Source organism: Lepidochelys olivacea (genome assembly GCF_965140295.1).
Source record: "Lepidochelys olivacea isolate rLepOli2 genome assembly, chromosome: 1".
Lineage (NCBI taxonomy): Eukaryota > Metazoa > Chordata > Testudines > Cheloniidae > Lepidochelys > Lepidochelys olivacea.
Genome location: NC_140411.1, coordinates 1,466,443 through 1,492,180, shown reverse-complemented (window position 1 = coordinate 1,492,180; position 25,738 = coordinate 1,466,443). Strand labels below are relative to the sequence as shown.

General features: G+C 46.2%; 2 protein-coding genes across 2 annotated transcripts in view; one reads left to right on the top strand and one right to left on the bottom strand.

The window, feature by feature from the left end:
* The window catches only part of LOC311514623 (olfactory receptor 52M1-like), a gene marked incomplete at both ends in the record, with an annotated part of 149,886 nt that overhangs the window by 36,862 nt on the left and 87,286 nt on the right, over positions 1-25,738 (top strand). The gene's annotated exons all lie outside the window — the stretch shown is intronic.
* Positions 8,370-25,738, bottom strand: part of LOC311512927 (uncharacterized protein) — a gene marked incomplete at both ends in the record, with an annotated part of 34,218 nt that continues 16,849 nt past the window's right edge. Inside the window, 5 exons of the mRNA XM_084614385.1 lie at positions 8,370-9,342; positions 22,943-22,950; positions 23,643-23,875; positions 24,412-24,455; positions 24,701-24,828. Coding sequence (XP_084470511.1) covers positions 8,370-9,342; positions 22,943-22,950; positions 23,643-23,875; positions 24,412-24,455; positions 24,701-24,828 — 1,386 coding nt within the window. The remainder of the gene's footprint in view (positions 9,343-22,942; positions 22,951-23,642; positions 23,876-24,411; positions 24,456-24,700; positions 24,829-25,738) is intronic.

Here is a 25,738-nt window from a genome sequence, read left to right as displayed (position 1 = left end):
CAGGGGTGTAATCAGGAAGGCCAAGGCACAATTGGAGTTGCAGTTAGCAAGGGATGTGAGGGTAACAAGAAGGGTTTCTATAGGTATGTTAGGAACAAGAAAAAGGTCAGGGAAAGTGTGGGACCCTTACTGTATGGGGGAGGCAATATAGGGACAGATGATGTGGAAAAAGCTGAAGTATTCAAACCTTTTTTTGCCTGGATCCTCACAGAAAAGGTCAGTTCCCAGACTGCTGCACTGGGCAACACAATATGAGGAGGAGGTGAGCAGTCCTCAGTGGTGAAAAACAGGTTAAGGACAATTTAGAAAAGCTGGACATGCACAAATCCATGGGTCCTGATCTAATGCATCAGAGGGTGCTGAGGGAATTGGTTGATGTGATTGCAGAGCCGTTGGCCATTATCTTTGAAAACTCATGGTGATCCGGGGAGTTCACGGATGATTGGAAAAAGGCAAATACAGTGGCCATATTTTAAAAAGGGAAGAAGGAGAATCCAGGCAACTACAGACGTGGTCAGCCTTACCTCAGTCCCTGGAAAAATCATGGACAAGGTCCTCAAGGAAACGATTTTAAAGCACTTGGAGGAGAGGAAGGTGATCAGGAACAGTCAACATGCATTCACCAAGGGCAACTTATGCCTGACCAACCTGATTGCCTTCTATGATGAGATAACTGACTCTGTGGATATGGGGAAAGCTTTCGATACGGTCTCCCACTGTATTCTTGCCAGCAAGTTAAAAAAGTATGGCTTGGACAAATGAATTATAAGGTGGCTAGAAAGCTGGCTAGATTGTTGGGCTCAACATGTAGTGATCAACAGCTCGATGTCAAGCAGAGTGCCCCAGGGGTCGATCCTGGGGGTGGTTTTGTTCAACATCTTTATTAATGATGTGGATGATGGGATGAATTTGACCCTCAGCACGTTTTCAGATGACACTAAGCTGGGGGGAGAGGTAGTTAGCCCGGATGGCAGAGATAGGTTCCAGAGTGACCTAGACAAATTGGAGGCCTGGGCCAAAATAAATCTGATCAGATTCAACAAGGACAGGTGCAGAGTCTTGCACTTAGGACGGAAGAATCCCAGGCACTGCTACAGGCTGGGAACCGACTGGCTAAGCAGCAGTTCTGCAGAAAAGGACCTGGGAATTACAGTGGATGAGAAGCTGGATATGAGTCAACAGTGTGCCCTTGGTGCCAAGAAGGTTAACAGCATATTGGGCTGTATTAGTAGGAGCGTTGCCAGCAGATTCAGAGAGTGAGTATTCCTCTCTCTTTGGCACTGGTGAGGACACATCTGGAGTACTGTGTCTAGTGTTGGGCTCCCCACTACAGTAAGGATGTGGACAAATTGGAGAGACTCCAGAGGAGGGCAACAACAATTGTCAGGGGCTGGGACACATGATTTACAAGGAGAGGCTGAGGGAGCTGGGCTTGTTTAGTCCACAGAAGAGAAGAGTGAGGGGGGATTTGACAGCAGCCTTCAACTACCTGAAGCAGGGTTCCAAAGAAGATGGATCTTGGCTGTGCTCAGTGATAGCAGATGACAGAACAAGGAGCAATGGTCTCAAGTTGCAGTGGGGGAGGTCTAGATTGGATATTAGGAAGAAGGAGCAGGTTGACCCAGAGGCGGATGTGAGTACGGGCTTCTTTATTGCGATACTTGTTCCCCTCAACCCAATTGTCGAGTAAGCACTGGCTTAGCTACAGCACTGTCTTTTTATCTGAGTTAGTATGTAAATACCTATATCTGTTACAACATCCCAAAAAACATTTTAAGTTATAAAAACACCCATATTATTCGTATACCCACCCCATCTATTGCTCACAGCATTACGAATGTTATACGGGCATTTTTACCTTGAAAATAAATTTATTTGCAGTAATTTGTTGCCACACGTTCCCTTAATCAGCAGTTCTCAGGGGAGGGAGGAAGGGGCCATGATCCAGGGCTCACTTATGTAGCTGAGAAAGGAAGGGAGGGGGAGAGAACACTTCTTTTACACAAAGGGTGTTCATTAGACAGCTACATTTATTATGCAGCTGCAATGTTTATCAATTCTCAGCAAGCAACAGGGAATGGAAAAAGATGACAACTTATTTATCAAACAAAGAAACCCTGCTTGCCTGTGTCTTATCCCCAAATGCCATCTGAGCACAACAGTGGCTTCCCAGGTCTTTACTTAACCCTAACATATCCCGACAGCTATTTCACTAGGAGGGTGGTGAAGCACTGGAATGGGTTACCTAGGGAAGTGGTGGAATCTCCATCCTTAGAGGTTTTTAAGGCCTGGCTTGACCAAACCCTGGCTGGGATGGTTTAGTTGGTGTTGGTCCTGCTTTGAGCAGGGGATTGGACTAGATGACCTCCTGAGGTTTCTTCCAATCCCAATCTTCTATGATTCTAAGGCTAATTCCCCAGTCTGGCACTTTGATTACAGAAGGTGGGGACCCACAAGGATTCTAAAAATTAATACTGGCAGATCACAGGTCCAGATAATACCAGAGGCGTGGTTGGGGGGTGAGTTAAAAAGGAAAGGGCGAGATGGCACAAAATGCATGGAGAAGGAGTGGGAGAGAGAGAGATGGGATGAAATCTACTAGAAAAGGGACTCCTTGTTTCTTCCATTCTGGGGTGCACTTTCCAAGGGAGAGACAAATCCCCTCCCTGATGCCAAACCGGGACTGACTGGCTCAAGGCATCCCTGCTGTATCAGTCCATAAACCAGAACACTCTGGGAAACACCAAGGGCAGAGGCAAGTTGGCCACATTTGGCTGAAGAGAACCTGTTGTGGACACCATCCAGAAGGTTTGGGATGGGCCAGCGCCACTCCCGTTCCAGTCACATTCTCCTATCGTCTGTGTAGCAGCTCCAGGTTTGCTGTTACAGTCCTTTTCAAGCTCCCATGACTGGCCACCCACCAGGAAGCTGTGTTTGGTTCCCACACACTGTCCCCATGTGCTGTTGAGTCGGAGCAGCGTTCAGGCACTACTCTGGCTCTGGGTTTCTAGGCCCACTCTTGGGGTGAAGCTTCCATACTAGCACCTCCCTCTAGGAGAGGAGACCTGCAAACGAAGCGCAAGGTCCTGAGACTAGTTTTGGACCATCCTCTGCAGACTCTCCAATTGCTTCAGCACACTCTTCTCAGACGTCCCCTTGGGCACACTCTTTTTCCAGTTTCTCTCTTTCAGGGCACATGATCATTAAAGTAATCAAACCCAGGCTTCGCAAAAGGGGTTGCTAAAACAATTCCTCTACTTTAGACAGCACAAGTGATATTAAGTGTTTGTGGGTCCCTCCCTTGGTGCTACCTGGAACTGGGGTATAGTTCAGACTTCTGTCTCACCAATATGGGTCCCTCTTCAATTGTGATGTTGTGACAACCTGGAAAACCCTTGTGACATTGCACTCCATATATTTTATGGAAATATGCTTATGAGTGTGACTATGATGTAACTGGAATATGCTTTATGCAAAAGATCTCTTGTAAGGTATCATAAAAAGCTTATCACCTGCTGAATATATTCCTCCTATTTGTATGCATGTATCACTCTTGTGTCTGAGACTAGAAATATGAATTATAACTCTGAGATCCTGTTGTAATTATGCAAAGTGTGGGCCATTAATGGCAGTTTAGAATCTTGATGGCTCCCATTGACTAGGACAATTGATTGTAAATGGTTTATTCACCTGCAAACCTTCCTGTGTACGTGTGGGCCAGCCCATGGTGAATGGAGACTAGGGGTCTTACAGTGACATGTGACCATGTCACCTGATAATGAAATCCTTCTTAAACCTGGTACTTTTCCATTTGGAAGGAGGGGGTGGGGACCCAGAGAAATAAAAGATTCCCGCCTTATGCCAAAGCTTTAAAAGCAGGTGGAGCAGGACAAAGGAGGCTGTCATTCATGAGAAAACCCCTGCTTACCACCTGAGATGTCTGCTGAAACTAACAAGGACTGTACCAGGGGAAAGGATTGGGCCCAGACTAGGAAGGAGTCTAGTCTGTGAAAGAAGCTTATTGTAACATCTCTGAGAGTGAGATATTACCTGTAATCATGACAGGTTTCAGAGTAACAGCCGTGTTAGTCTGTATTCGCAAAAAGAAAAGGAGTACTTGTGGCACCTTAGAGACATCTGATGAAGTGAGCTGTAGCTCACGAAAGCTCATGCTCAAATAAATGGGTTAGTCTCTAAGGTGCCACAAGTACTCCTTTTCTTTTTACCTGTAATCAGTTTCTTAATGTATTAGACTTAGACTTGTGTGTTGTTCCTTTATTTTGCTTGGTGAGTTACTTTGTTCTGTCCCTTATGACTTGAAACCACTTAAATCCCATTTTTGTACTTAATAAAATCACTTTTGTTTATTAATAAACCCAGAGTAAGTGATTAATACCTGGGGGAGCAAACAGCTGTGCATATTTCTCTATCAGTGATATAGAGGATGGACAATTTACAAATTTACCCTGTATAAGCATGATACAGAGTAAAAAGGATTTATTTGGGGTTTGGATCCCATTGGGAACTGGGCGTCGGAGATAGGTGACCTGCTCAGCTGTTTTCAGTTAAGTCTGCAGCTTTGGGAGCATGGACTAGACCCTGGGTCTGTGTTTGCAGCAGGCTAGCGTGTCTGGCTCAACAAGTCGGGGTTCTGGAAATCCCAAGCTGGCAGGGAAAACAGGCTCAGAGGTAATTTCAGCACATCCAGTGACAGCCCCAAGGGTACCAACCCTCCAAGCTTTCACTCACACCAACATTCACAGGCAGGGACCACATCTAGATTTTTTTGTGAATGCTTTGGCCAACCACTCATGAACCCAACATAGGGAAATTCCAGCCAAAATACCCCCAGCTTCCCAGCCTAGGATGCTAGAGCTCTTACACCCATTCAAGTCAAAAGTCAAAAGCCTGACCAGTATTCCTTTATTACCCATTTCACCCCTCCCCTGATGTGAAGAGGACCATGTACAATCGTTTGTTAAATGAGCTGAGGTTTTCCCAAACTTGCAGCAAACCACATTGATTTAGTTAAAAAATAGAAAACAGGTGTATTGACAGAGAAAGGTAGATTTTAAATGACTATAAGTAATAGCTATCAGATCAAAGATGGTTACCTAAGAAATAAAGAAAATCACAGTCTAAGTCTCATACATTAAATAGGATTTGAATCAAGCAATGTCTCACCATGTTAGATAGTACAAACAGTTCATCAAGCTTCCATACACAGGCTAGAAACACTTTCAACTTGGGACCAGTACTTCTCATGGTTCAGTCTTTGTTCCTCGGGTGTTTCCAGGTGTTCATGTGTGGGGAGTAAGGTCACTTGTTGATGTCACTGCCCTCTTTTCTAGTTTCTTCCATATGGTGGGAATCCCTTTGTTCCAAGACAACTTCCCAGCACAGTTTTTGGAATAGCACAAGTACCAAAAAGGTGTTCAGTCTCACGTGGTTTAGTCACATGCATTTGCATTCTTCGCTGAGTTATAGCAGCCATTATCCATTAGCTGACTCAAGCATTCCCAGGAAGACTCACCAGGTGGAGGATAAAATTCTCCTATGGCCTATTTTTCCCTTAATAGCCCATTACCTTGAATAGACCCTTCACAATTGGCTGTCTAGACTGGAAGCCTCTTGCCTTGCAGGTGTCACCCAGGTGCAACTACATTTGGAATACAGATACATAGTCAATATTAATAACTCCAAATACAAAAATGATACATGTATATATATATTCATATTCATCAAATCAGAACATTTTGTAAAAGATTCATCCAAAATTATATCATAATCATACCACTAAGATGAATAGGGCATGCAGAGTGTCACACACAGGTCTAGGTAAAAACAATATGACACCTGCACACCATTCCTTGCCTGTGACCTCACCACAGTGGAGCATTCTTTGGGATTTGGTCAGAGCTCTCTAGTGTGTCATGCAACTCCTGGCTTCTCCTCCTGCTGGAGTCTGGCTCTCTGCTGCAGCCATAGACCCTGCAGACAAAAAGTCCCCTCTCCCACCCTTGTGCTGTTAACAGAGTTTCCTCCCATCTGGATTTTACGTGGACAGTCTGGTTTTTGGCTTCTGTGTCCAGGTGCCATTTAGGGTTGCCAAGTACCAGGTTTTCAATGGGAAAGTGAAGTGGAAAAGGGAATCTGGCATTACAGCAGGGCTGGGGGAGGTGTCAGGTCATTCACCCCATCAGTCTCTGCTCAGCTGAGGCCCCTCCTATCTTCAGGCAGGCTCCTTCTGAGGCTGCAGCAGCTTCCACCCCAGAGCAGAGGGAGTTCAGCTGATCAAGGGCACCATTTAGGGGACATGGGGGGTCTCCAGCCCAACCTGAGGTTTGCACCTGAGGTCTCCTCACAGCGCACGCCCTAGAGCCAAATGGAGCTCTTAAATGCAACTCAGCTTGAGAGTGATATGTGATGAGTGCAATGCTTCTCCCAGCTTTCATCTGTGGTGCAGGGAATTTGTTCAGAAACAGAGGCAGGGTGATTAAATAACAAAAGGCTTGTCACTAAATGAAATTAGGGATCATTAGATGAGATTGAAAACATTGCTAGGCAATTCAGTTAAAAGATAGGAAACAAAGGGTAGGGCTAAATGGTGAAAATGGAGATAGGTAAACAGCAGTGTCCCCCATGGGTCTGTCCTTGGACCTGTCCTATTAAACACATTCATAAATGATCTGGAAAAGGGGTAAACAGTGAGGTGGCAAAATTTGCAGATGATACAAAAGTACTCAAGATAGTTATGTCCCAGGCAGACTGCGAAGAGTTACAAAGGAGTCTCACAAAACTGGGTGACTGGGCAACAAAATGGCAAATCCCAACTATACATATAAAAGCATGGGGTCTAAATTAATTGTTAGCACTCAAGAAAGAGATCTTGGAGTCATTGTGGATAGTTCTCTGAAAACATTCACTCAATGTGCAGTGGCAGTCAAAAAAGCAAACAGAATGTTGGGAATCATTAAGAAAGGGATAGATAATAAGATGGAAAATATCATATTGCCTCTGTATAAATCCATGATACGTCCATATCTTGAATACTGCATGCAGGTGTGGCTGCCCCACAATGAAAAAAGATATATTGGAATTGGAAAAGGTTCAGAAAAGTGAAAAAAATGATTAGTGGTATCGAATGGCTTCTGTATGAGGAGGAATGAATAAGCCTGGGACATTTCAGCCTTGAAAAGATTCAACTGTTAGGATATAGACATTCAGGCCTGCCTGTAAAGGCCTAGACTCGAAGAATGGAGGTGTAGGTTTATCATTTAGCTAGTAATAGAGGTACACAAGAAAGAATCGGTGTAAGGGCCTTCTCTCCCTGTGACAGTCTGAGGCCCTGTTCTTAGGCTCAGGCCTTTGGCTAAGCAGCAGAGGCAGCCGTAAGCTGGGAAGCGACCGGTCACCTCCTCACATCCCAAACTAGTCAATATGGGGCTGTTAGGAAGGGGATCCGATCTATCACCTCCAGAGAAAGGGAAGAGCCTAGAAGATGTAAAAGGAAATTTAGGTTGATAGTTTTCTGTCTTCTAAGAACTCACTTATCAATAGACACAGCTGGGAAGTGCTTATGTCTTTATAGATGTAGTTGTGAAATCCTCACTTCTGTATTGTTTTGTCATTAGAGTTCCCACTTTGCTATTCTTTATTGGCATGGTCTCTGTCTGGTTCTGTGATTGATTCTGTCTGCTGTAAAATTAATTTTGCTGGGTGTAAACTAACTAAGGTGGTGGGATATAATTGGTTAGCTAATCATGTTACAATAAGTTAGGATTCGTTACTTAAATTTCAGTAGAATGATTGGTTAAGGTATAGCTAAGAATATTACTATATAAATTAGGGGCAAAAAGGAAGTAAGTTGGGATTTGAAAATAAGGAAAAAGGAACTTGCATTTAAGCTTGCTGGAAGTTCACCCCAATAAACATCGAATTGTTTGCACCTTCAGACTTTGTTGCTCTCTGTTCATGCGAGAAGGACCAGGGAAGTGGGAGAGTAAAGGAATAAGCTCTCTAATGACTAAGGTGGGAAATGATGGAGGTCTATAAAATCATGACTGACGTGGAGAAAGTAAATATGGAAGTCTTATTTACTCTTCTGATAACACAAGAACTAGGGGTCACCAAATGCAATTAATAGGCAGCTGGTTTAAAACAAACAAAAGGAGGTATTTGTTCACACATTGTACAGTCAACCTCTGGAACTCGTTATCACAGGATGTTGTTAAGGCCAAGACTATAACAAGGTTCAAAGAAGAGCTATTTAAATTCATTATAATTATGTAAATTATGTTCAGTAAGTGATTCAAAAAGAGGGCTTTGCACGGAGCTCGGTCTGAGAGCCAGAACACCAGGAGAAAACTTTAGGTCTCTATATGAGTAAAGAGCCGAAGCAGCCTGTCCCGGATCTGTTTGGTCCTCATACCATAGATGATGGGGTTTAGCATGGGGGGCACCAGGAGGTACACGTTGGCACTGAGAACATGGAAATGCAGGGCCACATTGTGGCCAAACCGGTGTGTGAGGATGGAGAAGAGAGCTGGGATGTAAAAGGTTAAGATGACACAGAGGTGGGAGCTGCAGGTCCCAAAAGTTTTGAGCTGGGCGTCCTTTGTGGGGAGGCCTAAGACAGCCCTGAGGATCTGAATATAGGACACGGTGATAAAAGCCACATCCAGACCAGTGATGAAGAATGCCAAAGAGAGGCCATAGTAATTACTGGCACTGATGTCAGTACAGGCCAACTTGACCACAGCTATGTGCTCGCAATAAGTGTGGGGAATGATGCTGATTCTGTAATAGGGGCACCGACGCACCAGGAAGGGATTGGGCAGTACGAGTATGCTGCTGCGCAGGAGCACGGCAAAACCAATCTTGGTCACCACGGGGTTTGTCAGGATGGTGGAATGTCTCAGGGGATGGCAGATGGCCACGTAGCGATCAAAAGCCATGGCTGCCAAGATCCCAGATTCCACTGCTGAGAAGCAGTGAATGAAGTACATCTGGGTGAGGCAGGCACTGAAATCGATCTCCCTGGAATTGAACCAGAAGATGCTCAGCATTTTGGGCAGGATGGACGTGGACAGGGCCAGGTCGGTGACGGCCAGCATGCAGAGGAAATAGCACATGGGCCCATGGAGGATTGGCGTCATCTTCACGATGCACAGAATGGAAAAGTTTCCCAAGACAGCTATCACGTACATGGAGCAGAAGGGGATGGAGATCCAGATATGGGCCACCTCCAGGCCAGGAATTCCCAGCAGGATGAAGGTGGAGGGGTTGGTGTAGTCAGTTGTGTTGGAATCTGACATGGAGTGGGGGAGAAGGTGTCCAACTCTGAGGTAGAACGGCGTCTCCTTCATGTACTATATGTTCCCCTGACTTCCTGTATGTACCCTGGCTCTAGGGTGATGGTCACAGTACAAATGCCTGGATGGAGAGACAATGTGAATATGAGACTCTACATGCACTACTGGAGGCTGTTCTCATGGGAGAAGCAGATTGGTCGCTCTTCACACACTGAAAATGACATTTTGGTTATTCAGAGAAAATAATTATGAAAAAATGACCCTACTTATGCAAATTCCATATTTTATGGTGCTTCATGTGTCAGTAATTCTTACACATCATGGTGTGGGAAATGATAATAGGCACCAGCAGGAAACACTGGGGTGGATATTCCTTATTCCTCATTTTTCCTTAATGCAATGAAGCCCAGGCTAGAGAGTCCATGCTGTCAGGAGTTCTCCAAGATATGTGCTGGGGGGAACAACCCAACTAGAGCACACCTCAGGGAAAAGACCTGGGCATGACTGATAGCAGCTCCATGGAAACACCTGCTCATTCACAGCAGTGGTGACAACAAAGACAATGTTTGGATGCCTGAGGAATGGGATGGAGAATAACCTGCTGTGGATGTGAGCTCAGTTATGGTCACCGAGTCTCTATAAAGGATATAGTAGATAGAAAGGGGATTTCTAAGAAATTCTGTGAGAATGGGGGAGGCTGCCCTATGCATAAAGACTGAAAAGGCTGGGACTGTTTCATTTAGAGAAGAGATAAATAATGGGGTATATGATAGATGAGAGGAAAACAAACAATGGAACTGATGACATTCAAATGGGCAGACAGAGAACAGTTCCCAACCAATAATATCTAGAGAGAGAAAAATTGATGGGGAGGAAAATTTCAGACAGAAAAATGGGAATGACACTTGGGAGTACTTTAAGATGAGTATATTAAATAGCTAAAAAGTCACGATACCACAATCATGGATATGGACAAATCCGGCTAAAAATCCAGTCCAGTGCCAAAGTGAAGGCAGCTATCGTGGGGTGGGGTGAAAGCAATATATAAAAATGGGGGAAAATCAGGACTATAGATGGCAAGAACTACAAATTGGAAGTTAAGAAAATTGATAAAGGACGTTAAAGACATCAGGGAAAAATCCATGCTTGGCAGGGCTAAGAATCACAAAAAGGAGGTTCTAAAGCATTTTAACAACAAAAGAAATCCTAGAAAAGTTTTAGGCAAGATTCTAGAGGGAAAAAGGAAACTTGTTAAAGTTGCAGAAAAGGTCGATGTATTTCATATATATTTTTATTCTGCATTTGGAAAGAAGCAGTATGAGGTACTCATATCACATGAGGTGATGAAACACTTTTCAGTCCATTAGCAATCCAGGAGGACATTTGTCATAAATATAAAGGGAATGGTAAACCCCTTTAAAATCCCTCCTGGCCAGAGGAAGAATCCTCTCACCTGTAAAGGGTTAAGAAGCTAAAGGTAACCTCGCTGGCACCTGACCAAAATGACAAATGAGGAGACAAGATACTTTCAAAAGCTGGGAGGAGGGAGAGAAACAAAGGGTCTCTGTCTGTCTATATGCTGGTTTTGCCGGGGATAGACGAGGAATGGAGTCTTAGGACTTTTAGTAAGTAATCTAGCTAGGTATGTGTTAGATTATGATTTCTTTAAATGGCTGAGAAAAGAATTGTGCTGAATAGAATGACTATTTCTGTCTGTGTGTCTTTTTTGTAACTTAAGGTTTTGCCTAGAGGGATTCTCTATGTTTTGAATCTAATTACCCTGTAAGGTATCTACCATCCTGATTTTACAGAGGTGATTTCTTTACTTCTATTTACTTCTATTTCTATTAAAAGTCTTCTTGTTAGAAAACTGAATGCTTTTTCATTGTTCTCGGATCCAAGGGTTTGGGTCTGTGGTCACCTATGAAAATTGGTGAGGATTTTTATCAAACCTTTCCCAGGAAGTGGGGTGCAAGGGTTGGGAGGATTTTGGGTGGAAAGACATGTCCAAACTACGTTTCCCAGTAAACCCAGTTAGAGTTTGGTGGTGGCAGTGGATATTCCAAGGACAAAGGATAAAATTAATTTGTACCTTGGGGAAGTTTTAACCTAAGCTGGTAAAAGTAAGCTTAGGAGGTTTTATTGCAGGTCCCCACATCTGTACCCTAGAGTTTAGAGTGGGGGAGGAACCTTGAAAACATTAAAGAGCATCTACAGTAGAACTTTGTGGTCCGAACACCAGAGTTACGAACTGACCGATCAATCACACATCTCATTCGGAACCAGAAGTACACAATCAGGCAGCAGCTGAGCCTAAACAAACAAACAAAAAAGGTACGTACAGAACAGTACTGTGTTAAATGTTAACTATTAAAAAGATAAAGGGAAAGTTTAAAAAACTGAACTTTTATGAAACAATGGAAAAGCTGGTATGGGATTACTGCAAAAAAAGTCTAGGAATTTAATTAATGCTAATCAACAACATGGTTTATGGAGAAGTTGTCGTGTCATATAAACCTTTTTTCCTTCCTTTAATTAGAGTACACATTTGGTTGATCAAGGGAACCGGGCAGATTCAATAGACTTTGATTTCTCTGAAGCATTCAGTTAAGTAAGGGAAAACATTCAGATAAAAAATGAACACTCTACAGTTTCAGTAGAGCACACATTAAATGAAATAAAATATGGCTACCTGGCAGATCTCAGAAAGCACTCGTCAAGCGGATGTTGTCAGCAAATGCGGCTGTTTCCAGTGGGGTTCTGCAGGGATCAGTTCTTGGCCCAATGTTATTCAATATTTTCACCAGTGAACTGGAAATAAATCACACGCATGGAACGCTCAGTTTGTTGAGCAGCAAGAGAATGGTACCTGTGAATCCTGAGATGGAAGCGTCTTCCCTGGGAATGCTGCTCAGGTAGACATACCCCACTCCTCTCTCACCCCAGCATCTGCAGCAACATCCCACGCTGAGAGCCAGCAGAGGTGTGTGCACTGTTTATAATAGAGCTCTGTGCAATTCCAGGGGGGTTCGCTCAGCCTCTATGGAAGAAGCTGCATCTGAGAAAAAACAAGCTGGAGACAAGCCTGTCTGTGCTTCTGTGGTATTCATCCAGCTTTAGAAATAAACAGTAATTAAGGGACATTCCCAAAGGGAGATAAGAACTCTTGGGCTCTCCGCTGAGTCAGAGAGGAATTGGCTGCTCTGTGTATTTGTGTATATTTTTAAATTATGGTTTATTAGTTCTCCATAGGTTCTAAGGCCCTGTAAATGCCCAGGATGGCTGGGTAGATGGAAGACAGACAGATCTGGAGAAAGAAGACTTTAGGGAGACACAAACACTTTCTGCAAACACATCGGGCTGTCAGTAAGGAATCAGAGATCAGTAACTCTCATCATACTGTGCAGCAACTTTCATTGAACAATCTTCAAAACACCTAGCAAAGGAAAGTCACTATGAACATATCCCCATTATACAGAAAGGTAAACTGAGGTACGGAGTTATCTGACTTGGCCAAGGTCACACGGAGAATAACAGACAGAAACCAGGAGTCCTGACTTCCCTGATGTAACCACTGTCTCTCAGTAACTGAGCTCATAATAAAAGGGAAATGGACTCACAGGGTCTCTTCATTGTCTGGGTGTGACGGACTTCCCAGGGATGCACCCTGGAACTGAAATACCACTGAGCTCTCTGGCATACCAATCCCAGGCCCCTCTCACACTGGGAGGCTGTGACAAGCTGCAAGGTTTTACACTGACACAGCCATACACAGACAGGGACATAGCCAGGTGCAGTTACATGAATGCTTTCACTACTCATTCATGAACCAACAACAGAGAGGCTCCAGATAGTTCCCCCCAGGTCCCCAGCCTCGGACCCCACAGCTGCACCATTTGGCCTGGTCAGGAGCCTGAGCACTGTAAGTTTATTACCCAGTCTGCCCCTCCCTCAGTTTGGAGAGGACAATGCACCAGCCCCTGTTCCTGAGAAGATTTCCCCATTTCATTTCAAAGAACATACTGTTTTAGGTAGAACAGATTTATTAAGTACAGGAAAATAGATTTTAAGTGATTGTAAGTAATAATTGTACAGATCAAAGTTACCTAAGAAATGATCTAAGTTCTATACACTGGACAGGATTTGAATCACGCAGTGTCTCACCATGATGGTACAAACAGTTCATCAGTCTTCCATATTGTTGTATCAACCAGGCAAGGTACTAACAAGCTTCAACAGGACTTTATTTTCAAAGTGGAAACCTCTTTACCAAGCTGCTGCTCCTTCTGTAGCTTTCTCCCAGCCTCTCAACTCGTCCCCCATCCTTCCTGTTTCCTGTCCTTTCAGACTCCCAACAGCCAGTGCTCCCGATTCTAATAATTATAAGCAACATCTAAACACCACATTTCGTCCTCCCTTAAGAAACCCTCCCAATTCAAATAAACATTATTGTTCTAACCACAGGAACAAATATGAAACAAGACACTATACTGTTGGCAGTTATTACACTGAAAACACTGTAGATACTACATATATAGTTCCTAGTCCAGATAGGTGGTTGTCTGGGTCTGACAGGCCATCTCTCAAGCTCCGGTTCCAGTGCAATGTCTTGTTGTGTTGGTACTATGGTGAAGTCATCCAATGCAGACTGGGTGTCAGCATAATCTCCTCTTGGTGCATAGGCAGGTGGAAGATAAGAGGCATTCCATACCCACCCATCAGAAAGTCGATAGGTGAAAGGTCCCTTCTTCGCTACGATTTTAAGAGGAGCTATGAATGTATGGTCCCCTTCACATAAAATTGCAGGTTTTTGTATTCTAGTGAAGGAACCACACTCAAACTTTGGTTCCTTAGCACCCCGCCGCTTGTCTGTGAAAGCCTTAGACTTTGCTTGTTTCTGTTCAACTGTTTTTCTCACATCATCCTCGTTTGGGGCATCAGGTCTTGCCTTTAAAATCCAGCAATGTTCAGTTTAGTATTCATCTGTTTCTCATGCAGTAACTCTGCGGGTGATCTTTGCGTTGTGGCATGTCATGTAGCCCGGTATGCTTGCAAGAAATCAGTAGTGAAGGGTACCCACAATGGCCCTTCCAGTTTATCCATTTGCAAACTCTCTTTCAACTATCTGTTAAACTGTTTGATTTCCCCATTGGCTTGAGGGTAATATAGGGATGAACTTCTTTGGAAAATGTCCCTCTGTGCTAGAAAAATTTCAAACTCCAGAGAAGTAAATTGACTACCATTATCTGAAACCAGTTCTTTGGTGTTACCTTCCCTGCTAAAAGCTGAAGAGAGGAACTTAATTACTGTAGCAGAAGAGATTTGCAATGGAAATGCTACCTCAGGCCATTTACTGAAATAGTCTATTAAAGTGATGGCATAATGGCAGTCAATTCGAGAGTATCAAAGGTTCCTACAATGTCAATTGCCACTTTTTCCCATGCAGATTCAGGAAGAGGAACAGGCTGTAATGGAGGGGGTACATGTCACTGCTGTCTTATCATGCATTTGGCAAGTGACAGAGGATTTTATCAGTGCTTCAGTTAGAGAGTCCATCCCTGGCCACCAATACAGATCCCATAGTCGTTGTTTGGTTCGGACAATTCCTTGATGAGTATCGTGTGCCAGGTGTATGAGTTTTGACTAATTCTTCTGGCACAAGGAGCCGGTGTATACCTCGTAGCACACAGCCATCAAACAAAGAAAGTTCGTCCCGAACTCTAAAATAAGGCAGCAAAACTGGGTCAAGGTTTTTAGGGTGACTGGGCCATCTCTTTGTCAGAAATTCCCATAGTTTTTGTTGAATTGGACATGCTGAACAAGCAGCTTGAGATTGTTCTCTTGTAACTGCAGTGAGAGTGCTTGTAATAAGCGCAACCACGACATCCTCATCCTCCAGTGGACCATCTGGTGAAGTCAAAGGCAGGCGAGAAAGGCAATCAGCAACCACATTTTGGTTTCAAAGCTTATATTCCACTTCATAATTGTCATAAATATAAAGGGAAGGGTAACCACCTTTCTGTATACAGTGCTATAAAATCCCTCCTGGCCAGAGGCAAAATTCTTTCACCTCTAAAGGGTTAAGAAGTTAAGGTAACCTCGCTGGCACCTGACCCAAAATGACCAATGAGGGGACAAGATACTTTCAGATCTGGAGGGGGTGACAAAGGGTTTTGTCTGTCTGTGTGATACCTTTGCTGGGAACAGATCAGGAATGCAGCCTTCCAACTCCTGTTAAGTTAGTAAGTATTCTAGCTAGAAAATGTGTTAGATTTTCTTTTGGTTTTTTTTGGCTTGTGTAAATTCGCTGTGCTGAATGGAATGTATATTTCTATTTTTGTGTCTTTTTGTAACTTAATGTTTTGCCCAGAGGGATTCTCTATGTTTTGAATCTGATTACCCTGCCAGGTATTTGCCATCCTGATTTTACAGAGGTGATTCTTTTACCTTTTCTTTAAATAAAATTCTTCTTTTAAAAACCTGATTGATTTTGTCATTGTTCTTAAGATCCAAGGGTTTGGGTCTGTGTTCACCTGTACCAATTGGTGAGGATTCTTATCAAGCCTTCCCCAGGAAAGGGGGTGTAGGGTTTGGGGGGATAGTTTGGGGAAAGACGTCTCCAAGTGGTCTCTTTCCCTGTTCTTTGTTTAAATCTCTTGGTGGTGGCAGCATACTGTTCAAGGAAAAGGCAAAGTTTATATCTTTGGGAAGTTTTTAACTTAAGCTGGTAAGAATAAGCTTTGGGGGTCTTTCATGCAGGTCCCCACATCTGTACCCTAGAGTTCAGAGTGGGGAAGGAACGTTGAAACAAGGGCAAGACAGTATAGCTCTGAGGTCCTAGTTTGGGGAGCTGGGGGAACTGGCTGGAGCCTCTCTATTGTGGTTCATGAGTGGGTAGTGAAAGCATTCATGTAACTGTAGCTGGGTGTGTCCCTCTGTAGCGATGTTGAAGACTCACCGGCATGGCGCCTCCTGCTGGTCGTCTGAGAATTAGCTGTTCACCAGCCTTGGAGCTCCCTCTGCTGGCCGATGTCTCACTTGCTGCTGGCACCCATGTCCCTCCCGGACCCCGGTGCCCCTTTACCTTGGGGTGCTGCCCCCTGGCAGTGCTCCTTTAGCTCAGGGTTCTGCCCACTGCAGTAACCCACAGATCTGGGTCTCCCCTCCCAGGGGAACTCCTAACCCTCTGTCCCCACCTTTCCTCAGTGGCTACTGCCAGGCAGCACCTAGCCCTCACTCACTGGAGCAGACTGCAGTCTGCAATGGCCATTCACCACTGGCAAGGGTGGTTTCGACCAGCAGCCTCTGCCTCACCCCGGGCTGCAGCTTTGCAACACCAGTACCTGTTCAAGGCCCTGCACAAGGTCTGCAGCCTGGGAAGTTGCCAGGCTGGAGCTCCCTAGCCTTTCCCCAGCCCTGCTCTGAGCCTGGTACCCTGGCAGCCAGGTCCTTCTCCCTCAAGAGCTAGAGAGAGATTGATTCAGCTCCTGGCTCCCAGCCCTTTTATTGGGCCAGCTCTGGCTTCATTGAGGTGTGGCCCCAGCTGTGGCTGCTTCCCCACTCGGTCCAGGCTTTTTGCTCCGGAGCGGGGTAACTGCCCCGCTACACTATGGCGGTGTACGTGCAAGACCTGGAGTGGATTGCAGCTTCTCACAGCATAACAGTGTGAGAGGGGGCTCATAGTGGTATGCCAGAGAGCTTCGTGGTACCCCAATTCCAGGTTGCACCCTGCATAAGTCCATCATACTCACCCAGTGAACAGGCCCTACTAGATTTGCAGATGACACTAAACAGGGAGGAGAGGTAGACACGCTGGAGGGTAGGGATGGGATACAGAGGGACCTAGACAAATTAGAGGATTGGGCCAAAAGAAATCTGATGACGTTCAATAAGAAATAGAATCATAGAATCATAGAATCATAGAATATCAGGGTTGGAAGGGACCCCAGAAGGTCATCTAGTCCAACCCCCTGCTCAAAGCAGGACCAATTCCCAGTTAAATCATCCCAGCCAGGGCTTTGTCAAGCCTGACCTTAAAAACTTCTAAGGAAGGAGATTCTACCACCTCCCTAGGTAACGCATTCCAGTGTTTCACCACCCTTCTTGTGAAAAAGGTTTTCCTAATATCCAATCTAAACCTCCCCCACTGCAACTTGAGACCATTACTCCTTGTTCTGTCCTCTTCTACCACTGAGAATAGTCTAGAACCATCCTCTCTGGAACCACCTCTCAGGTAGTTGAAAGCAGCTATCAAATCCCCCCTCATTCTTCTCTTCTGCAGACTAAACAATCTCAGTTCCCTCAGCCTCTCCTCATAAGTCATATGTTCCAGACCCCTAATCATTTTTGTTGCCCTTCGCTGGACTCTCTCCAATTTCTCCACATCCTTCTTGTAGTGTGGGGCCCAAAAGTGGACACAGTACTCCAGATGAGGCCTCACCAATGTTGAATAGAGGGGGACGATCACGTCCCTCGATCTGCTCGCTATGCCCCTACTTATACAACCCAAAATGCCATTGGCCTTCTTGGCAACAAGGGCACACTGCTGGCTCATATCCAGCTTCTCGTCCACTGTCACCCCTAGGTCCTTTTCCACAGAACTGCTGCCTAGCCATTCGGTCCCTAGTCTGTAGCGGTGCATTGGGTTCTTCCATCCTAAGTGCAGGACCCTGCACTATTTCTTATTGAACCTCATCAGATTTCTTTTGGCCCAATCCTCCAATTTGTCTAGGTCCCTCTGTATCCTATTCCTGCCCTCCAGCGTATCTACCACTCCTACCAGTTTAGTATCATCCACAAATTTGCTGAGAGTGCAATGCACACCATCCTCCAGATCATTTATGAAGATATTGAACAAAACCGGCCCCAGGACCAACCCCTGGGGTACTCCACTTGACACCGGCTGCCAACTAGACATGGAGTCATTGATCACTACCCATTGAGCCCGACAATCTAGCCAACTTTCTACCCACCTTATAGTGCCTTCATCCAGCCCATACTTCTTTAACTTGCTGACAAGAATACTGTGGGAGACCATGTCAAAAGCTTTGCTAAAGTCAAGAAACAATACATCCACTGCTTTCCCTTCATCCACAGAACCAGTAATCTCATCATAGAAGGTGATTAGATGAGTCAGGCATGACCTTCCTTTGGTGAATCCATGCTGACTCTTCCTGATCACTTTCCTCTCATGTAAGTGCTTCAGGATTGATTCCTTGAGGACCTTCTCCATGATTTTTCCAGGGACTGAGGTGAGGCTGACTGGCCTGCAGTTCCCAGGATCCTCCTTCTTCCCTTTTTTAAAGATTGGCACTACATTAGCCTTTTTCCAGTCATCTGGGACTTCCCCGGTTCGCCACGAGTTTTCAAAGATAATGGCCAATGGCTCTGCAATCACAGCCGCCAATTCCTTTAGCACTCTCAGATGCAACTCGTCCGGCCCCATGGACTTGTGCACGTCCAGCTTTTCTAAATAGTCCCTAACCACCTCTATCTCCACAGAGGGCTGGCCATCTCTTCCCCATGTTGTGATGCCCAGCGCAGCAGTCTGGGAGCTGACCTTGTTAGTGAAGACCGAGGCAAAAAAAGCATTGAGTACATTAGTTTTTCCACATCCTCTGTCACTAGGTTGCCTCCCTCATTCAGTAAGGGGCCCACACTTTCCTTGACTTTCTTTTTGTTGCCAACATACCTGAAGAAACCCTTCTTGTTACTCTTGACATCTCTCGCTAGCTGGAACTCCAGGTGTGATTTAGCCTTCCTGATTTCACTCCTACTTGCCCAAGCAATATTTTTATACTCATCCCTGGTCATTTGTCCAATCTTCCACTTCTTGTAAGCCTCTTTTTTCTGTTTAAGATCAGCAAGGATTTCACTGTTAAGCCAAGGAAATGTTTCCGGAACGCACAGTGACTGTTTGGGGTCAGGGAGAGAGTTTGTGTCTCCCTTGGAAAGTACTCCCTGGAACGGTAAAGACAGGGAGTCCTTGTTCTAGTGGGTTTCATCCCATCTCTCTCTCTCTTTCTCCTGGTTCACTTATGTCCAGCTCTCTCTTTCAATTTCTAACTCATCTCCACACAGACGTGCCTCCCTCTCTCTGTCACGTCTAAGTCCCTGGCCATTACCAAATAGAAGCCAGCAGCTGTGGCAGCCTAAAGTCTAGGCTATTTGCTTGCCTGTATATCTTTTCTTATAAGTTTCTTATTTTCTTATGGGCTTAATCATTTGCTTTCTTAATAATTTTACAGATTTAGATGAGAGTAGATGTCACCTGTACACAAGGGACCTGCAGACCACATCCTGTATGTTGAGCTAAAGCAGAGAGCATGTATGAAAAGATGTGGAGAAAAGTGCAGCCAGAACCTCCTGTGGAAGTTGTGGAGGAGTTGGAATGGAGCTGTGTTTTGGGCCAAGGTGTTCGAAGCACCGCAGGCCGGCAGCAATACTTTTGAGAAAATGAGACCTACACGCAGCTAAGCAGCGAGTTATTGGCTTTATTGAAGGCTAGTGACACATTTGCAAAGGGGACTTGAAGCCTTGCTCTTACAGAGGCGGAGAACCCAGCAAACCGGAGCTTTGCCTGGGACAGAGTCCGAAGAAGGAACAACTAGCGAGCCATACTAAGCAGTACACAGAAACAGCTTATGAATATATAATTAGGTATTTCTTCAAGGGTGCTTTTTGCTACCTGACAACGGGCCATGCAAGGCAGACAAAAGTGGCCTAAAACCGGTTAAAGCTTTTTTTTATATTTTATAGTAACCGGGCAGCCTTGAGAAAGTGGAAGTTCCCTTGCTAGGCTGTAACAAAGGTTTTCACAGTTTTTTACGCTTTTTTTTTTGCTTTTTTGAGCGATGTTAGGGACCAGGCGGAAGCATAGTGGGTGGAGCGCGCACAGCATTGGGACATGAAGCCGCGGCCACAAAGGCAGCAAAAATACAAGCTAATAAGGCAAATGAGGCCTATAAGGAGGCCCTGGATTAGATGTGCTGCCCACCCCTGTAAGGTGGAAAGCCAGGACCAAAGCCAGGCATCCCCTTGCTGCTGGTGGATGCCCTTTGCTAACTTCCAGAAGCGCAATAAGTTGGCCTCAACGGAAGGCCTTGCATTGGTTACATTAAAACAGCACGTGCTAGCAAAGTTTTGGCACGGGTGGCCGTGGCGCAGGAGTAAATAATCCACAGCCAGCCTGTTTTGTAGCATTCCCTGGCCTACCTCGCCCAACTCATGTGAGAGGAGTGCGAGGATTGTAGAGGTCAGGTTGATGGCTTTTGCCAGGGTACAGGCAAGGTGCTTTACCGCATGAAAATTGTGCACCATTAGCCCAGCAATACTAATTAAGGAAGAGGCCAGGGCTGCGGCTTCGGCCTTGGAGAATAGGGTTACATCCGATTTACAGGTGGAATTAAGGGGGATGGCATTCCTCCTGTGGCGGGCAGGCACCTGTGGGGGATACGGAAAAATAAGGGGGGCCATCCGACCAAGAGTGCAGGGGCCCCAAGAACTATTGGCCAGGATGTAGGAATAAGCATGCCTGCCACAGGAAAGAAATCACCCAGCAGGCAATTTTATATGCCCATATGCAAAGGAGATTTTTATACTTTTATTATATATAAGCTTTTTATTGGTGAGGTTTGCTTTAACATGAGAAGCATTTACAAATTACATACAAGAAGGAACAAGCGTTACACTGGCAAGCTAAAAGGAATACAGAGAGGCATCCAGTTTATATTGAGCTGGCCCCAATGCATACAAGTTTGTATACGTAAAAGTTTTATTAATTATTTTTAGTAGGGAATAGTGCTGGACCAGGGTCGGTGCTGCACAGACGCCGATGAAACAGGTTTTCATTACCGCACTTATAGTGAACAATGCGGTAGGCAAAAGGATGTCGCATTTACAGCACTGCGAGCCAGCCCCAGCCAGGTGTTTATGGGTGAGGAGATGGCTGCAGCAGTGCTTATAAGGAGCGTCGCGACAAGCGGGAAAGTGAGACCATGCGGGGATAGTGGGGTTTTTTGGGGAGTACGTATGCCCATTTTTTTTTTAGTGGTGAGGACTACAGCGGCTTGTGGTTCTTGCTGCCGTAATGTTTGACACACGTTAGCCAGTACGTGCTACTTAGTCTTGCTCGGGGTGCTGGTTTCCGGACTGGGGATGTTTAAATGCAAAGATATCGTACTGGGTATTTACCGAGTGGCCTTGCAGGACGTCAATGCCTAGTATATACTTTTTGACTGCGGCTGTCAAGAATGTGGCCCGAAACGGGGGTGCCTTTTCCAGGGTGAGGGTGACAGTGACTTTATATGCTGGAGTTTTTGCTCCTTTGAGGCTTTTTACCACAGCAGCTTGGCCCTGGGCCTGCGCGGAGTGCAAAATGGTAACTTTGGCACCCGTTTCTATTAAAGCTAGAACATGTTGGACGCCTTCCTTTGGCCAGCGGATCGCTAGGGGTACATAGGGGCGTTGGTCCCCCGCTTCCCTACCGAGTGTGGCCGCCGCAACACATGGGGCGGAGGACCCGCCATTCCCTCAGTAGGGGCTTGGCAGTTTTTACTTGGTGGGAGGGGCAGAGGGCTCCGCCGGCTTGTTTTGCTTTATTTATGTATTTATTATTTTGGTACTTTGTTTTGTAGGGTGGCTGCCAAATCTCCCACTCACCCGTTCTCTGCCATGACAACTGCTAGGCAGCAAGGTTTTAACTCATTAGGAGCCAGGCGTAAAACAGTGGCCTTGATTGATTTTGTTACTGGTATGTTGTTTGGCCCTGCCTCTCCGCCCATGGCGACAGCCCAGGCCATCCCCAGCTGGCGGAGGACTTGCACCCCCTCCGGAACAGTCTTCCAGGGGTGCACCCGTGCTTCCAATTCCCCCACCAAGGAGTAGGCCGCCTTTACTTGTTAAGGAAAAGTTAGCATATGTGCATATGTGACTTCATTTTGGTTTGAGGCCCACCATTGTCTAAAAGCAAACACATCATGCACCAGGAGGAGTGTTCCTTAGATATTGCATTCCTGTGAACCCCGCCCCTCCTTGTTTCCAGACTGTCTTGACTCCCGGTTTCTGTTCTTTGTCTGTTCCTAACTCCCTGCCTCCTGGCCTTGATGCGAGCCTCCCATCCTGATAAGAAAGGTTACTGGTGCATTGTTTTAGGACCATGTTGTCTAGTTGAAGTAATGGTTTAGCACGGGGGATGCACTTAGCAGAGATAGGTGGTAGATAAGGGAAGGGTTTGTCTATTGGCTAAGCTTTCCGATGCATGAGGGCAACATGCTTTCTTAAAAGGTCTATAATCTCCGTATAACCTGCATTCGGTCGGGGTCCCCTCCAGATTAGCAGGGGGGCACCACGCTCGAGCGTAAGAAACTTAGTATCTTTGGGAACTCTGCAGTTGTGGACTTTGCTCGTGTGCCTCAGCCTAGACTCGAACTGTGCATGACCTATCAGGTATAATTTGCAGCATTTCCTGTGCGTGACCTATCAGGTATAATTGGCAGCAGTTTGTGTGCGTGACCAATGAGGTATAATTCATAACATACTGCAGCCACCAACCAGCGGTACAAAGAGGGGCTGTCAATGGGCTGTCTCTTGTCCTGCGTCTGCGTCGGGTTCGCCAATTGTGCACGTACCTGAGAGTCTTCAAGAAGGATGTGGATAAATTGGAGAGAGTCCAGCGAAGGGCAACAAAAATGATTAGGGGACTGGAACACATGAGTTATGAGGAGAGGCTGAGGGAGCTGGGATTGTTTAGCCTGCAGAAGAGAAGAATGAGGGGGGATTCGATAGCTGCTTTCAACTACCTGAAAGGGGGTTCCAAAGAGGATGGCTCTAGACTGTTCTCAATGGTAGCAGATGACAGAACGAGGAGTAATGGTCTCAAGTTGCAGTGGGGGAGGTTTAGATTGGATATTAGGAAAAACTTTTTCACTAAGAGGGTGGTGAAACACTGGAATGCGTTACCTAGGGAGGTGGTAGAATCTCCTTCCTTAGAGGTTTTTAAGGTCAGGCTTGACAAAGCCCTGGCTGGGATGATTTAACTGGGAATTGGTCCTGCTTTGAGCAGGGGGTTGGACTAGATGACCTTCTGGGGTCCCTTCCAACCCTGATATTCTATGATTCTATGATTCTATGAACGCCCAATTGCTGAAATTCATAAGGGAGCAGCAGAACCGTGTTGCCTGCATTGTCCCAGACCCGCATGAGCCACTGCATGACGCCCTCCCCGGGCTCCTGTCGGAATGTCTTCACAGTTTCCTGCAACTCACTCGTTTTAAATGTATGTATGAGCTGTGGCTGCAGGGCGCCTCCCTGCACCCGTAGCTCCCTTACCAGCCGCACCAGAGCCACCACGGGGGATTCCTCCTCCGAGGACGAGGCGTCCCAAATGTTCCCATCCCAAGTCTCGGTATCCCAAGAGGGGAAAGCGGTCACCGCACGTACCTGGGTGGTGGTCACTGGTTGCCGCCCATGCTTAAGGTGCTGCTTATTCGCCACCCGAGCAACCAACACTTCACACCATCGCTTTAGCTCCTGGACGCGCTCCTCCTGGGAGGTCACTACTTCTTGGGCCAAGGCGCAGGAATGGCACATTTACAATGGGACTTTAAGCATTGCACTTACGGAGGCGGAGAACCCAGCACAGGAGGTTTGCCTGGATGGAGTCCGACAAAGGGGCAACTAGCTAGCCATAATAAGCAGTACACAGAAACAGCTTATGAATATATAATTAGGTACTTTTTAAGGGGTTTTTTTGCAACCTGGCAACGGGCCATGCAAGGCAGACAAAATAAGCCTAAAAGCAGTTAAAGTTGGTTTTCCATGTTTTACAGTAACCGGGCGGCCTCGAGAAAGTGGTGGTTCCCTAGCTAGGCTGTAACAAAGTCTTGCACAGTCCCCTACAGGCTGCAACCTTACACATTCTACAGAGGCGTGTGCCAGGGTCTACCTCATGCCACAAAATGGCAGGCATCTGTAATGAGGCTGAACTGTGTCATGTACATGCCTGTGCTCATGGCTCCATGAAGGAGCCACCAACCAATATCCCTGGTTGGCCGTGGGACCAGGGTGGAGTACTGTCTGGTCCACCAGGGTTCCTCACCCTCCGAAGGTGGTACTAGGTCCCACCACTTGGTATCAGGGCATCTGAGAAAGTAAAGCACGTGGAGCATGAGAATGTGAACTTGTTCCCCCAGTTGAATTTAGAAATGAACTGGCTGCAGAGTTTGCAGCTGGCTTAGGTTATGAAAGGGAGGGGGCCAGGGTGACTTATGAGACAGGAGCCCAATCAAGAATTGCCGAGGTCCTGGGGTGAGGGGTCAAGGGGGAGGCCCCTCTTGTAGGACCCAATCAAGGAAAAGCTGAGCAGTAGGCAATAAGGTGGCCCACACCTCTTGGAGTATGCGTAGTGGGATCTGAAGGCTGAAGAGCCGCAGGTGAGCTCCGAGATGAAAGAGGCCATCACGGCCACTGAGTGGTGGGCCGAGACCAGGGCCAGTTGAATGCTGGAGGAGTGGGCCTGGGCAAGGTGGAAACAAAATACATACATGCAGTCCAACCAGGTGTGGCAAAACTTATCAACCTCCACCTGGACAAAGGTAAAGGTGGAATTGTCATCCGGGTGTTGGTCATGCCAGACACCCACCAGGGAGTGATTATTGACAATCTCTCTGAGGATGCCTGTGCGGGGACTGTATAGGTGGCACCATACCACCCGTCTCTATCTCCATAAGAGGTAAGGAAGGTGGAGGGAAGAGAGCAGCCCCTAAAGGGTCAGGGAGAGGAGAGAGAAAAAAACCACCCTCTGAAGTTCAACCAAGGACAGGGGAAATGAGTCGACCCCTGGGGGCAGCAGTATGGAAGATGGGGGGGACAAAAACGAGTAGGGCTTCTCTGCCTCCCATCCCTCCACAGCTCCTGCCTCCAATCTGTGGCTGCGGCCAGGAGCAGGGCAGACTGAGCTGAGGGCTTCTGCCACGCCAGCCAGGGCAACCTGGGTTCTTCCCCTCCCCCATGGCTCCTACTGGGGCTGGAGGCTTGAACTCCTGCCAGATGAACCTGACAAAGCCTGGGCTCAGGGCTGCTGCCCCCTTCTGCTGAGCTGCTTCACACGAATCACATGGGGATTCCCATGTTCTGTTCATTCCCTGTGAAGCACCTGGCACTGGGCACTGTCGGAAGACAGGCTATTGGGCTACATGGACCATTGGTCTTACCTAGTGTGGCCATTCTGGTCTTCTAATTTAGACACCAGATGTATCTGCCTCCCGCTATGACACACTATGCCCCATTCCCCTTCCAGAGCTGAGATAGATCCCAGGAGTCCTGACGGGTTCTCTCTCTCCACAGAGTTAGTAACAAAGTAAGAATAGACATTGACATTTTAACACTAACCACTGTAACTTGATTAACTTGCCATTAGATGTGTG